The sequence below is a fragment of the Artemia sp. Qi Xiang Cuo genome, chromosome 7 (genome assembly GCF_049724085.1).
Source record: "Artemia sp. Qi Xiang Cuo chromosome 7, ASM4972408v1, whole genome shotgun sequence".
Classification (NCBI taxonomy): domain Eukaryota; kingdom Metazoa; phylum Arthropoda; class Branchiopoda; order Anostraca; family Artemiidae; genus Artemia; species Artemia sp. Qi Xiang Cuo.
In genome coordinates, this window is record NC_142800.1 from 16,309,270 (window position 1) to 16,324,081 (window position 14,812).

At 35.0% G+C, this 14,812-nt stretch overlaps 1 protein-coding gene across 1 annotated transcript in view; it reads left to right on the forward strand.

Moving 5' to 3' along the window:
* The window catches only part of LOC148950005 (uncharacterized), a 105,960-nt gene that overhangs the window by 8,735 nt on the left and 82,413 nt on the right, over nucleotides 1-14,812 (forward strand). Inside the window, exon 2 of the mRNA XM_089092069.1 lies at nucleotides 11,845-11,877. Within this exon, the coding sequence (XP_088948195.1) occupies nucleotides 11,850-11,877 (28 nt within the window). The 5' untranslated portion in view covers nucleotides 11,845-11,849. The remainder of the gene's footprint in view (nucleotides 1-11,844; nucleotides 11,878-14,812) is intronic.

A 14,812-nucleotide genomic window follows, 5' to 3' on the forward strand; every position in this document is an offset into this window, starting at 1 on the left:
CAAGGTCACAAAGGTTCACAGAGCGCTCCAGTTTAGTCAAAACCATATCCAAAAACGTTTGTTGACACTTTTGTCAAGAAACGTTCTGAAGCGCAGACGAAAGCCGAAAAAGAAATTTATAAACTCATTTTGAATTCGGCTTTTGGCAAAATGTGTGAGAGTGTTCGCAATAGGAATTGTTGTGACTTCGTGACCGATCCCAAATAATGTGCTCAAATTATCTCCGATCCAAATTACACTTCCTTCACAATCATTGGCCCGGACATGGTACTATTGAATAGGAAAAAAAGACGCATTGTCCTGAATAAAAATATTGCTGTAGGCAGTGCGATCTTGGAGATCTCTAAAAAGCTCATGTTGGAATTCTAGTACAATGTGGCTAGGGTACATTGGCCGGAGAAGGGGCAAGTAGAGGTCTGATACGGGGACACAGATTCCTTACTGTTAAAAGTAAAAACCCCAAATCTAATTGATGATTTGGCGCACGGTGAAATTATCAGCTCAGGGATGGACTACACCAATTGGAGTGGGCTATACTCAGAGCTAGTGAAACATCGGGCACCAAATCAGCTTTTATTTTTTGAATCAGAAACGGGAAGTGACATGATTTCCAGTGGTGTGTTTGTAAGTCTGAAGGTGTGCTTTATACAGACACACGACGAGGAAATCAAGAAACGTTGCAAAGGAGTGCCCACGCGCTATGTGGATATGAATTTCAACATGGACATCTATAGGAATTGTATTGTTCAAAATACAATTCCACGAGCCAAATTGCTGGCAATTCGTTCCCTCAACAACAGGAACTTCACTGTAAATATAGAAAAAATTGTCATGAGTACCATCTACGACAAGGTCTATGTTTGTCAAGACGGTTTGACTACCCTCCCCCTTGGTCACTATTTAACTTCAGACCGGGCCGAATGTGTTATCCATAGGGAAAGTCTCGTTTTGAATAAAGTCCAGTAAATTTTTTCCTAAAACCTTTGGGGGGGGCCTCGCGGCCTTTGGGGGGGGGGGGGGAGGGCCTCGCGGCCCGGGGGGGGGGCGGCCGCCAGCGGAGGGCGCACCGCCAGCCACTACCAAAGTTATCTTTTTTTTGGACTTAGAGCAGATTTTTTTGTGCTTTTGTACATGTTGCATTCAAATTAAAAAAACTGATATTAATTTAAGTGCTTTATTCTAATAAATGTTGTATTTTTTCTATAAATAAATAAACAAAAAAATGTATTTATTTAAGTGTTTTTTTCTCTCTCTGTGCCTATGTAAATGTTGTATTTTTTTTCAAGTTTAATGTGCTTTTTTTTCAATGTAGTATTTCTTTTTAAGTATTGTTACTTTTTTATTCATATAATAAAAGAAAATATGATTCTTTATTCGTCTTCTTCTTCTTCTTATTATTATTATTATTCTTGAATGGAGTAGTAGTAGAAGGGAAATTATTTAGTCATTAGACAACTATGGCCTACAGTTAGCTGTTCAGGTGAACTATTGAAGGGAACATGTATCAATTTAAAACACCATTCAGATCGTTTCTGTGTGGGCCGTCAATGTCAGGCAAAACAACACTTTTAACTAAAATAATTAAAAATTGCGGTAAAATGTTTTTAGAAAAGCCAAAAAATATCTACTATTGTTACAGTATTTAGCAGGAGTCATACGATAAAATAAAAGCAATTGCTGCCACCACCATGGGATTGGTGCCGATAGAATTCATACAGGGACTTGATGTTTTCAACATTATTGAACCAAACTCTTGGCTGATCATTGACGATCTGGCTGAATCTATTGTATACTGGTCCCAGCAAATGCTGCAATTGTTCACCGTTCGCTCTCATCATGAACATATTTCCATTACTCTGGTTCCACACAATCTCTTTCATCAGAGCAAATGTATGCGAACACTTGCATTGAACTGCACCTACTATATCATCTACAGAGTTGTTCATGATTCCAGCTCGCTAATAACCCTCAATAAACAAATCTATCCAGGTGCCCCCAAATTTCTGCTCTCAGCATACAATCAGCCAACTAATAAACCCCACGGTTATATCCTATTGGATCTTAATCAAAATAAAACCTAGGATCTGCGCGTAGTCAAAGATATTTTCGACAACGAAATTAAAGTATATCTCCCCGTGAACACTAAAAAGACCTATTAGTCACTATCATGACACTGAAGAAACTACATGAAAATAGACATCTGTTTTCAGTTCTAAGCAGTTCAAAACCCTCGCTTAGGAAAGCCAAACTCAAACATAGTATTGACAATGATTTCATTAATCTAATATCTGAACTTTGTTCTAATTTGATCGAGGGTAATGTTCAACTGCCAGAAGTAGTTAAGCAGCGGGCAAAGCAACATCGTTCCATTGTACGTACATTGGCCTCTAAAAAGATAGGAAAGTATTTAAAAAAGAAACGTCTTCTTAAGGCGGGTGGTAGCCTTTTCATACTTTTGCTGCCAATAATTGCAGGACTTGTAAACAGTTTTCACTAGAGAATGGAGAAACACTATAAATTGAATCCAATAGAACTCGCTCTCTCACACGTGGAAGACTTTGAGAGCAATCTGAGTAAATTCCTTGACAACGATAATATTGATGATGATAAGAAACTGCTTTTACTTTAAGATGCAGTTCGCCGAGTGGACAAACATAAGCCATATCGTGTGAAGACCACTGCTGCTGCTGCTGATCCCAAAAAAAATCATCTCCTCAAGAGTCTGCTGTAAAACAATTAAATAAGTTGGATTTTGTTTAATTTTTTTCTAAAATTTTAAATATAATCCCCATCTCTTTTCTTGAACAAAGAACACGACTCCTAGTATATCTCATGGAAAGTGGTCAAGATCATATTCAAGTTGAGAGCAATGGGAAAGGGATGATAATTCAGGGAAAGAGCTATAATCTACTTGATTTAATATATGATATGGTTACAAATCGTAAAGGACTATTATCATTTGACACTCATCTATACAACTTTCTAAATACATTAAACTTCCCCAAAAGTCTTATTAGCAATAGACAAATTCTAAAAAAATTAAATGAACATGCATCATTGTCAACACCATTAAAATATAAAGAAGAAGAAGATTTTAAATCAATTTTGGAAAATACTAGCACACCACTGATAGCTAGACAAAAGCGAAGACGTATCAAGTCAACGTCACCACCACCACCACCACCAACCGCCAGTATACAAAAGGGTAGCGGACGTTACACAACGGGTTTACGTTCAAAATGGTTTAAGTTCTGAAAGGTGTTTATGAAAATATTGGTGAAGTGGGGAGTTTAAGTTCACCCGCCACTCTTTCCTAGGTCACCGGTGTTCACACTAAAAGAGTAAAAGACTATCTACAAATTGAATCAAGTTAGACTCTGCATAAAAATCATACACTTCGTGCTAATCATTATTGAAAAAATATAGCTTTTTCCCGGTTTTTTATAATGCAAGCATAACTCCTGACTTTACATGAGGTTCAACGACGTCACAAAACATCGTACAAGTACATTCCACAAGCAATTAGTGTTTATAGAAGTTTTGCCTATATCAGTCCATTGTGCACGACAAGAGGTATTGATGTTTCTCGGGCTATTGGAAGTGTTTTCTAGCGGGATTCATATAAAAAAATTCAAACGCATCTTGGAAGGGAAGTTGTTAATCCCCACGTTGCAAAAGAACTAGTAAAATATAGTTCACTGCTCTATCACGGTCATAGTCCTATAAAGGCTGCATTGGCCAAACGATTGATAAGAACTATTCGACTTTTAATTTCAGATATTGTACATTGAAAAATACACCAGCTTTTATTCATGATTTAGATAAAATCATGTTGATTTATAATCAACGACCCCATCGATCATTGTCCAACTCAACCCCAACGGAAGTTCACCATTCTGATCATGATACATTTGACCTCTTTCTTAAACAGTATTCCAATGAAACAATTGTCAAGAAGAAAAATAAATTCAATGTTGGTGATACTGTTCGAATTAATAGGACAACTAATGTTTTTGAAAAGGGGAAATACTTGTGGTCCACAGAACTTTTTAAAGTAGCAAAAATCCTAGACACTAAACCCATAACTTATCGTTTGTGCGATAACAAAGATGAAGAGATTCTTGGCGGCTTTTATGACTATGAACTACAAAAAGTTAAAAATAATAGTGAAATCTATCAAATTTAAAAGATATTAAAGACTCATACTCGCAGGGGTAAAAAACAGTTACTTGTTCGGTGGCTGGATACAACTCTGATTTTCATTCTTGGATCGGTGTAGAAGATATTGACGATTCCTAAGGATTTCTATGTAACATTCATGTCCAATGTTTCCGATTCTCTCTACAACGACTTGAATACGAAAAGAGATTTTTGGACAAAACTCTCCCCCACCATCAAATTTGACGGCGCGTATGAAGTGGCTCTTGTCGACTGTATTCTCAAAAATACCTATGACATCCTGAGAAAGGATCGTGTTTCTTATATAAAAGGTATACCATTCGATTGGACACTCTTTGTCGACTACGAATGGGTTGAAGCACTTAAATCTAGAAACTATCCACATGCCAAATTTAAATATATTGAATATGATAATATGACAGATTTGTGTCGTACAATCAATAGAAAAATCTCATATCGTAGGAATGGTAAATTCCATTTTAATTATTTATTGGAATATGATAGGATTTACATTACCTCACCTGTTGACACCGAAATAATTGTTCTCAATGATAAATCTGAGGGACGTTCTTGGCTTTAAACAAAATATGATCAATGGGGAAAATTCTGGCGCTGTTTACGGGATGGATCAAGTTATTTTTACTGATTATCCACCTGGTTTTGCCTCGGACTCTTGCATATTTCTCTATGCATCCTTTGTGGAAACGTCGAGAGCCGGTGATTCAAATTTCCCCCTCCTACGTGTTCTTGAACGAAAAACAAGTCATAAACTTGTTCATCACTATAATATAAAGCATCTTCAGTATGTTCCTGTAAACACTTCGTATTTGGAACTCTGTCAGTTAACACTAAGAAGTGAATTGGGTGATCCTCTAGCAATAACAAAAGGCTTAGCAGTGATTACATGTCATTTTCGACCCATTGTCGGCGATAGCACAATCACCTAAAATGAACAATAGAAGAATTCCATTTTTCTGCCCCGATATCGATTGCTATGTTGGTGCTTTGAGTCCACGTCAAATAGGCAATGGATTGGACTACTACAAGGGTCATACTACAATTTCTGGCTATGGTCTTGGTAGCTGGTTTGCTAGGCTATTTCCTTCTGCACTACACCTTGCCAGAAAATATCTTGTGCCTGCTGCATCGAATTTTGCTGCCTCCCCACTACAGGAGTGGGGGTCGGGCAAGAATTTCAAGGAGAGTGTTAAGGAAAATATTAGATCTTCAGCAAGAGCCGTTGGTGAGCAATTAAAATCTCGACAAAATGGGGAAGGATTGAAAAGGATGCGTGCACGTCATTCACTCATCAGTCTCCACTCAGGCGGGAAGCGAAGGACATCAACAAGGATTTTGAGGAAGAAAACAAAGAAGACCAATAATCAGAAGAAGAAGAAAAAGGAGAAGATTGTTAGATCAAAGAGGGATTTCTTCTCTTAAGATGACTTATCTCCCCCACAAGGAAGCATATCCATCAATCAGTTCTACATTAAATCTATTCAATGCTGAAAATGTTGATGTCAGTGTCAAGTACGGCTACTATGAACAGTTTCACCCCCAACAACCCCTCTTGGAAAATATACACTTTTAAATATTTTCCAATGAAGACTATTTCATTGATTTGTCATCAACATTTATTGATTTAAATGTTGCAGTGAAGAAAAAGTCAGATAATACAACTCCAAATGCTGCCGACGGTCTCTCCTATGAGAACTGTATTCTACACAATCTATTCAAACCAATTGATGTATTTATTAATTGAATATTGGTGAGCACTAGCAATAATTTATCAAACTATGCAAGCTACAAACAATTTATGATGATGACACCAAACGCATACAAGAAGTTGAGAGGAAAATCATTGGGCTATGAATATCGATCAGGTGTTGATACTGATGGTGAGTTGACTACTGCAGTGACCCAAGAGTATCATCTGGTTGGAAAATTAAATCATGAGATATTCAATATATCCCAATGGCTACCCCCCAATGTCAAGATTGACATAAAGCTAAAGCTGGCTCTATCGAGTTTTATTTTGAGAAAAACACTTACAGCAGCACCCCAAGCAAATGTCATTATCACATTGGTAATTTTCCACGTCCGAATACAACAGGTTATGAGCTCTGTTGCATTGGCAGTGGAAAAGCTAAGAGCCAATGGTAACAGCATTAAACTGCTTGTCCCCCATACGATCACTAATCAACGTCACATTGCCACCGGCTCTCGTAGCTATAGCAATTCGTCATATATAAATTGGTAAATCCCATCAAAAGTGGCTTTGGCCTTTGTGAAGAGTGGCAGTGCTGTTGGATCCTGGACTGAATTCCCCCATGATTTTAATTTTTTCGGTCTATCTAGCCTTGTGTGCAAAGTGAATGGTATTCCACTGTACCCTCTATCATTTGACAAAAAATCCTATAGAACTCTGTACGAGTTGACCATGCAATCCCTAGATCATGACTCAACTATTTGAAAATGGAATAACCGACTCAATTTTTTCAGAAATTCATGGTGTAATTGTTTTGGACTTGTCGGGGACTCCGGATATGAGCATAATGCGAACAGGGAAAGTGGGTTTATAGTGTACATTTGCCGTTGCTTTAACCGAGAACATCCAGCTAATATCATTGAGTCAATTTAAAAACTATTGCCATATCACACTCGACGGTAGTGTTTTACTAGACCTAGCACCATGAACTCAAACCAAATAATCAACGTATTTAGTATGGATCCATACACGTCCCAGTACAAGTCCTATTGCATACCTTCGGACTTCATTGACGAAATTCCAAGTGTTAATAATACCCAAATTATTGTTAATAGCAGTCCATTGACTTTGAAGACCGGCCATTGACTATGCATCTTTCAAACAGCGAAGAATATTGAAGTTTTTGATCCTTTTGGTATATCATATAAATTCTAAACTCCATACATCAACAACTTCATTGAAAGCAGTGGGAAAACCATTATTCAAAATCAACGAAGAGTACAGGATTTAACGACTAAGACATGTGGCTTTCATGCACTACTCTTTTTCATGTTCACATGTCGTGGCTACACCTACAAGCAGTTTCTCGACATATACGTTGACTTACCTCGATTCAACGACTTTCTAGTGGAAAATATACTTACAAGCGTATTTAATATTGATTTTAGTGCCCTAAGAATAAAATGTTATAAAAATGTATGTTGAATTGTTTATTAATAAAAATTTTTATACATGATAAAACAATTTTTTTACTCTTTAGATTTAACCTTCTTCTAGGCCTAGATATTAGTTACCGACAAGTAGTGCAGGTTGAGTATATGCATTCACAGGGTACTGATCCTGATGTAGCGCAATGTCAGGGTCACATTTTCTACTATAGAGTTTAACTTCACTCTTGTCATATCTCTTTGTATAGCCACTGATACTATTCTCATTCATTCTATAGAATTCACATGTTTCAATTTGTTTATTTGAAGTAATGTCACAAATAGTGTCCTCAAGCGGCGAATCACATTCCGTCACAGCCAAATAAAAATCATTGGGCTTATAATCATAGTAGTCATTATCTTTACAACGATGATATAAAAACCAAAATCTTTTGTTGTTCCAGCAGTTGAATCATTGACCCGTTTCCTCCTCCCAGAACAATCTAAAACCACGACGATACCAATCTCTTAGCAATAAACTAAAATCACGCTTATGATTCTTTCCAATCATACCGGGATATGTATTCTCCCACTGATTACATTTATCATAATGATAATTGGAACATAGGTGGCCTCTAGGATGAGAGTCACACACCTCTTCATGACAGGAATTACAACCTTTAATTTGTACAGCATATCCTCTATGCAATTTACACGGGTTGCATAATCTACACTTTTCATCATACTCGTCAATCATTGTGCAGTTCTCACATGATGCATAGCTGCCCAGTGTGTACATACATAGGGGACATGTATGGAACATTTTTTCATGTGTTGACACTCTCACTGCCACAATGAAACTGAGCTAGCAACAACAAAAAATTGTCTGAGAGAGAGAGAGAGAGAGGAGTAAATCCCTCGGTTGTCTCTGATTGTCTCACTAATAAACCGGTCTCAGCTCGAGAAAAAACAGTCAGGTTGAAAAAAACTTAGAGTTGAAACAATTGTGTGCGGAGAATCCCCCGTTAATACTGCTATCTTTTTTGCAATGTTTAGGAACAGGCGGGGAATCCCCACTCGTTTGGAATGGTACCAACGGGACATAAGCAAATAGCACATAGTTTCATAACGTGTTTAATCACGTGTAGAGGTCCCATTGAATAACAATGGAAGGAACATAGAATAGCACGGTAATTCGTATAGCTTCTATAGAAATGTAAGGCCATGTGAGAGGATACTCACTCTCTTTGAAAAGGTGTAGAGCAGTGCTAGAATAACATGGAGATTTCTATATGTCTCCTAGAAATGGTACTTAGATAACTACTATTGATTTAACTGTTCTCTAACTGAACCTTAAATTGTATATTATCCAGGTTTGGTAATTCACTTAGCGGAATTCCAGATTAAAGAAAACGCCAGAGAAGTTTTAAAGTCCTTTCTTTCGCTAAATTTGTTATAAGAAGAAAAAGTGAACAACAATTGAAGCGTATCAAAATAGTTAAATATTTATATTAGGTATTATATAACAAAATTCATGATATTACTATAAGTTTTCTTTCACTAACTCTTCAAATAATTGAAGAGTTAAAAACTGGTATACCAATGTTTAAGTGGTATTTCGTCAGCTGGTTTTGTGGATTTTTTTTCTACGTATTTTGATTATCATTCTTATCATGCTAGGAATGCGGATGAGCTAGTATATAAGAAGAGCAATACAGTGAGATTAGCTCATGTGTTTCATCACGTAACTGCAGTCCCCTGGAATAACCTCCTAAGTTGCATTACTGAGTGTATATCTGTTTCTTCATTTGAGTCACAGGTTAAGTAGTTCCTATTTAGTCAAGATGCATGATGCGAGCAGGTCCCATGTGAGGGTTTAGTCCCTTTTTTTCTCCTCAGTCGTCCGCCAAGTCGTCATAAAGAAAATAAAAATTCCAACGAACTTGAGAAGAGGAGAAAAGATACCCAAAAGTATCTTTTCTCCTCTGTCAAGTTCACTTCGAAAGGTTAGATTATTTTTTTTTATTCTTTTTTTTAGAGTTTCGGTTACTATTGAGCTGGGTCGCTCCTTACCTACAGTTCTTTACCACGAACTGTTTGATGTAGTTAATTTTCTTGTACGATGCCTCTTGGCTGAGTAAATAGAAAATTCAACTTTATCGTAAGTGCATGTTTTTCACTTTTGTGAAAGCAGAAATTGCCGTAACTGACCGGATGATTAACCTCCGGTCAGTTATGATATCAAATGAACAAAGTTTGCTCATCAAATGAACAAAGTGCTGGATTTTCATCAGACCTCCAACATCTATAAATATGCTAACATTCCAAAGATGTGCAATCAGCCTACAGGTTTATGTCTCCTCTAAATGTGGAGTACTACAACTGTGTTTTTGCAAGCATGAATCAAGACAACAACTACCCACCCACTGCAGTCTAGATGGCGTGCCCAGAAGAAGAAGCTGCACCCCCCTCCCTCCATCAAAAATCTGAAAAAGGGGAAAAGCAGTGAATAAAGACCCACTGCGTTACCTTGCTTTTTTTAATACCAAGTAGTCAAAATTTCTTAAGTTGTATTATAATCACTTTGCATTAAATTCAGTTTAAACGACCAAAGTAGTACAAAAAGGTAGAGATGCCACGTTTGAGCTCTAAAATAAGGCTTGCCTATTCCTGAGAAAAACCTCGATGATGAGTTGTCGTAACAAAATGGAAAAGGAACCCAAGCGCTGTCTGCAATTTTGTAGTAACTACTTTAGCAGCAAAAAAGAACGGGCTAAAACGTCGTATCTGTTTTTTGTTCGACCTTTTGACCTAGTAAATCTTATCTAATAGTACCAAAATTCTACCAACAGGTCTCCCTGACTAGCAACTTTAAATTGGCGTTTCATTCGTTTTTTTTATCAACCATACGTTCATCTTCACAAAAACTGATTTTTTCAATTGCGTTTTTCTCGGAATTTTTAAAAGTGGGGTTACGACATTCTTGCTTTCACAAGGCGAAGTCTTGTCTTTAGGATTAGTTATTATTTTTACTTTGTTATTTTATTATTTACCATTAAAATTATTTTATTACTTTTATTTTGTATTGTAAAAAGGAATGATTCTTTTATATATATTCTAATTGTAAACTATTTCCCACTTTATTTTGTATAAATCAAATAAAAATAATTTCCTGCTATTATGCCTTGTTTCCAGAAAAGTATAATGACTATTTAGCACTGAGATGGCGGTTGCCTCACATGTTTCTAGGACAGATTGATATTTACAGTGACAATTTATCAAAAAATACTTCAAATTCAAAAACAATAACTTTTGAACAAAATCCTTAATACATTGCTCTAAAGAGGAGGGACCACCTCACCCCTCGAACCCCATTATGATGTTGAAGCGTTTCTTTTACTTTTACTAATGACTTTTCTATTGCAAAAACTATTTCATTTGTTAATTGCAGCTTTTATATTGATTCCAGAAAACATATTTATTTTTATCGTGGTTGCAGTTGTAGCTGCAATCGTAGTTGCAGTGGTAGATGCATCCAACACAAAGAATAATATATATATATATAAAAAAAAAATTAGATTTGAGAATAAGCGGATGGTGACAAAAACTGGCAGCATAATTTTGACACAGAAAAATTATGCTTTAAGCTGTATGCTAATGGATTGGTAGCAGAAGAAAACTTGGCGCATTTCTGAGAAGGGGCTGAAAAGCCCGCCTAACGGGGAACGGTATTGAATACAGCCTTCACAAACGAATTTAATTCAATACCTTTGGGTTTTGAAACCCATAGGCCAAAAACTTCAAAATTGTCAAAGAATCCAGATAGATTTTACCCTAAATAATTTGTTGAACATTATCAAAATCAGTAGTTTATGTGCGTTTTCGCTTGTTTTACTGTTTTATCTATAAAGTTAGCCCCTTTGGCAACTAATAATTATTTTCTTGTTTTTAGAAGGTTTGACTTGTATGAACTAGCATAATTATCATGGTTGCAGCAGTAGCTGCAACGTACTAAAGAGGGAACCACAGCCCATAGTTAGCAAAAGTTAAAAAACTGCATAGTGAGGAAATATTGTCATCTGACAATGATTCAGGAATGGTAACTATTGTTCCGGTTTATCTTAAAAGTAAAAGCTTATTGCGAAAAGAAATTCATGGTGATTTTGAAAAAAATGCCTGAAACCCCTTGAGAATGATGTTAGATCGAAATGAAAAGTGTACCTTTAGAATCAGCATGTTTGAAAACCTTGTAAAGAGGAATTAAATTCCCCCACCTTGAACAATAAGGACAATCATTTTTTTGCATCGTTAGCGCTGATGTGTCTCTTTTTTTCATTTTTCTGTTGTTTTTTATTTTTAATACAAAATTACATACCTCTCTCGTGTATTTCAATTCATCAGCTACCTTCTTAAGCCAAATATACTTATGTACTTATGTCAAGGTTTGGCGTAAAGCCCATTTCATTTTATGGTTCTGTTATATTGATAAGTTGTATTCGTCAGTTTCACGATATGATTTTTCTATTTCAGGCCGAATGGCGGAAGATTCAGCAGCAAAAATAAGTACGTATCCTACTCATGTTTGTATTGACCTTATTATGCAGTGGCAGGGGAGTGGTAGTTCTCAATATACAGCGGCAGTGCAGCGGTAGTTCTTAATATATAGTGGTCATAAACAATAGTTTAAAATACATAGCCTACAACTAATATTGGTTTAACTGTTCTCTAACTGAACCTTAAATTGTATATTATCCAGGTTTTGTAATTCACTTAGCGGAATTGCAGATTAAAGAAAACGCCAGAGAAGTTTTGAAGTCCTTTCTTTCGCTAAATTTGTTATAAGAAGAAAAAGTGAACAACAATTGAAGCGTATCAAAATAGTTAAATATGTATGTTAGGTATTATAAAACAAAATTCATGATATTACTACAGTAAGTTTTCTTTCACTAACTCTTCAAATAATTGAAGAGTTAAAAACTGGTATTCCAATGTTTAAATGGTGTTTCGCCAGCTTATTTTGTGGATTTTTTTTCTACTAATTCTGATTATCATTCTTATCATACTAGGAATGCGGATAAGCTAGTATATGAGAAGAGAAATACAGTGAGATCAGCTCATGTGTTCGTCATGCAAGTGTAACCCCCTGGAATAACCTCCAGGACAGCATTAGGGGCTCGGAATCAGTTTCTTCATTTAAATCACAGGTCGAGTAGTTCCTAGTTGGTCGAGATACAGGGTGCGAGCAGGTCCCATGTGAGGGTTTAGTCCTTTTTTTCTCCTCAGTCGTCCGCCAAGTCGAAATAAAGAAAAAAAATTCCAATGATCTTGAGAAGAGGAGAAAAGATACTCAAAAGTATCTTTTCTCCTCTGTCAAGTTCACTTTTTTTAGTTAGATTTTTTTTTTTTTTATGAGCACTGGGGACGACTTTGTGGAGGTCCTTGTCGAAATATTTGCTTGTTTTTCGTCTTCATATTTTGCTACTGGCTGAAAAAATTCTCGTCTTCTCAGCTATTTGATTTTATTTTTCATTTATTATATCCTTCCTTTCTTGGTTTCATATGACAGGTTGTTTGAGCTTCTACTAGTGACTATGTTTGTTTAATTTTTTTTTTTATTTTTATGATCAATAAAGGAATGACATCCAAAAAAAATAGCGAATAATTTACCCCCCCCCCTAAAACATTCTTATTCAACCTGTAAAAGTGTTCATACAGGGTGGTAATACGATTAATGGGGTATCTGGTTGATTCTAAACCCAACATAGTTGTGGAGACCTGTCTTTTGCCAAATTCAGTCATTAGAGGGAAAATCAAGAAAAAGATATTTCTACCCTCTCTTCTAAAGAAAAGAAACTTCTCTGATTTGGCTTTAAAAGAGTGTCCATGAAACGGGAGTAAAACGATTGATGGGGTTTCATGTTAGTTTAACGCAAATGCAGCTGTAACGACCTATGTTTTGCTAAATTCAGGCATTAGAACAAAAAGCAGCGCAAAACACGAGTAACTTTACACGAATACAAAAAAGAAATTCTTGTTATTACTGTAGTAACTTTCTTCCACGGTTCTAGAAATAATTAGGAGTATTTCTACCCCCTCTTCTAACAAAATCTTCCCTGATCCAGCTTTAAATGAGTGTACATGCAGGATAGTAATACAATTAATGGGATTCTGGGTAAAATTTAACGCCAGCGTGTTGTGAAAACCTATCTTTTGCCAAATTCAGTAGTTAGTTAATTAATTAAAGTTAATTAATTAAATTATAATTAGTGAAAACATTTTGAAACGTTAAAATTTAAAACAAAACATTCAAAATTAAAATAAAGCATATAAATATTAATTAAAACACTTTATTTAAAATGATATTTTATTGCTTTAAAATCTAATTAATTTTCTCCCTGCACTCCAGGCATTAGAGCCTTTTGAGGTTGATTGTTGAGTATTTGATGTTGATCGTTTCTGCTAACTATTTATATTGTATGTATGTCTGTTGGACGTTTCTTTTTGTTGGAGTAACGTAATAAGAATAAGTTGGGATAGCTTAATACGCATACAAAATAAAGTTGTTGTAATTACTATAGTAATTTTTCTGGCCCAATAAATAATTGTTAATCGTTCTCCCCTCTCCTAGAAGACAATCTTCCCTGATCCAATTTAAAAAGTGTCCATGCATGGTGGTAGTAAATGTGAAGGGGTGCAAGGTTGATCTCAACAAAGCGTACTTGTGAAGACTTATTTTTGACCAAAGCTGGTAAGGAAAGCAAGAAAATGACTGAAGGACACCAAAAAAGTTTAATGTGCATACAAAGTACCTCATAAAGAAATGTTTATATTATAAAAGGGATATGTCCCCTATAACACTGCAAAAAATTTAAGAATTTTTATTAGAACAAACATTTTCCCTATAATGGCTTCTTGGACTTAAACATTTTAGCAAAACTGATGATTAAAAACGTATTATTTTGAAAAAATGCAAGCTTAAAAAACACAAAACGTGAAAAGAAGGGTAATGAAGAATTATGCACATATATATATATATATATATATATATATATATATATATATATATATATATATATATATATATATATATATATATATATATATATATATATATATATATATATATATATATATATATATATATATATATATATATATATATATATATATATATATATATATATATATATATATATATATATATATATATATATATATATATATATATATATATATATATATATATATATATATATATATATATATATATATATATATATAATTATATATATACATATAAATAAAATGAAATTATTAACTGCAAGTTTTCAAAGCTAATTCTTTATACTCAAATTCAGCATTATATATATAATGCCGAAGAAATCTTTAGAATCAAGAGGAAGAACAAATAAACTGCAAATGACAGCATGTGTGAGGCCCCAGATCGTACTGAGGATGTTTCAGTAGTAAATTACACGGGAGTATTGGTTGTATAGTT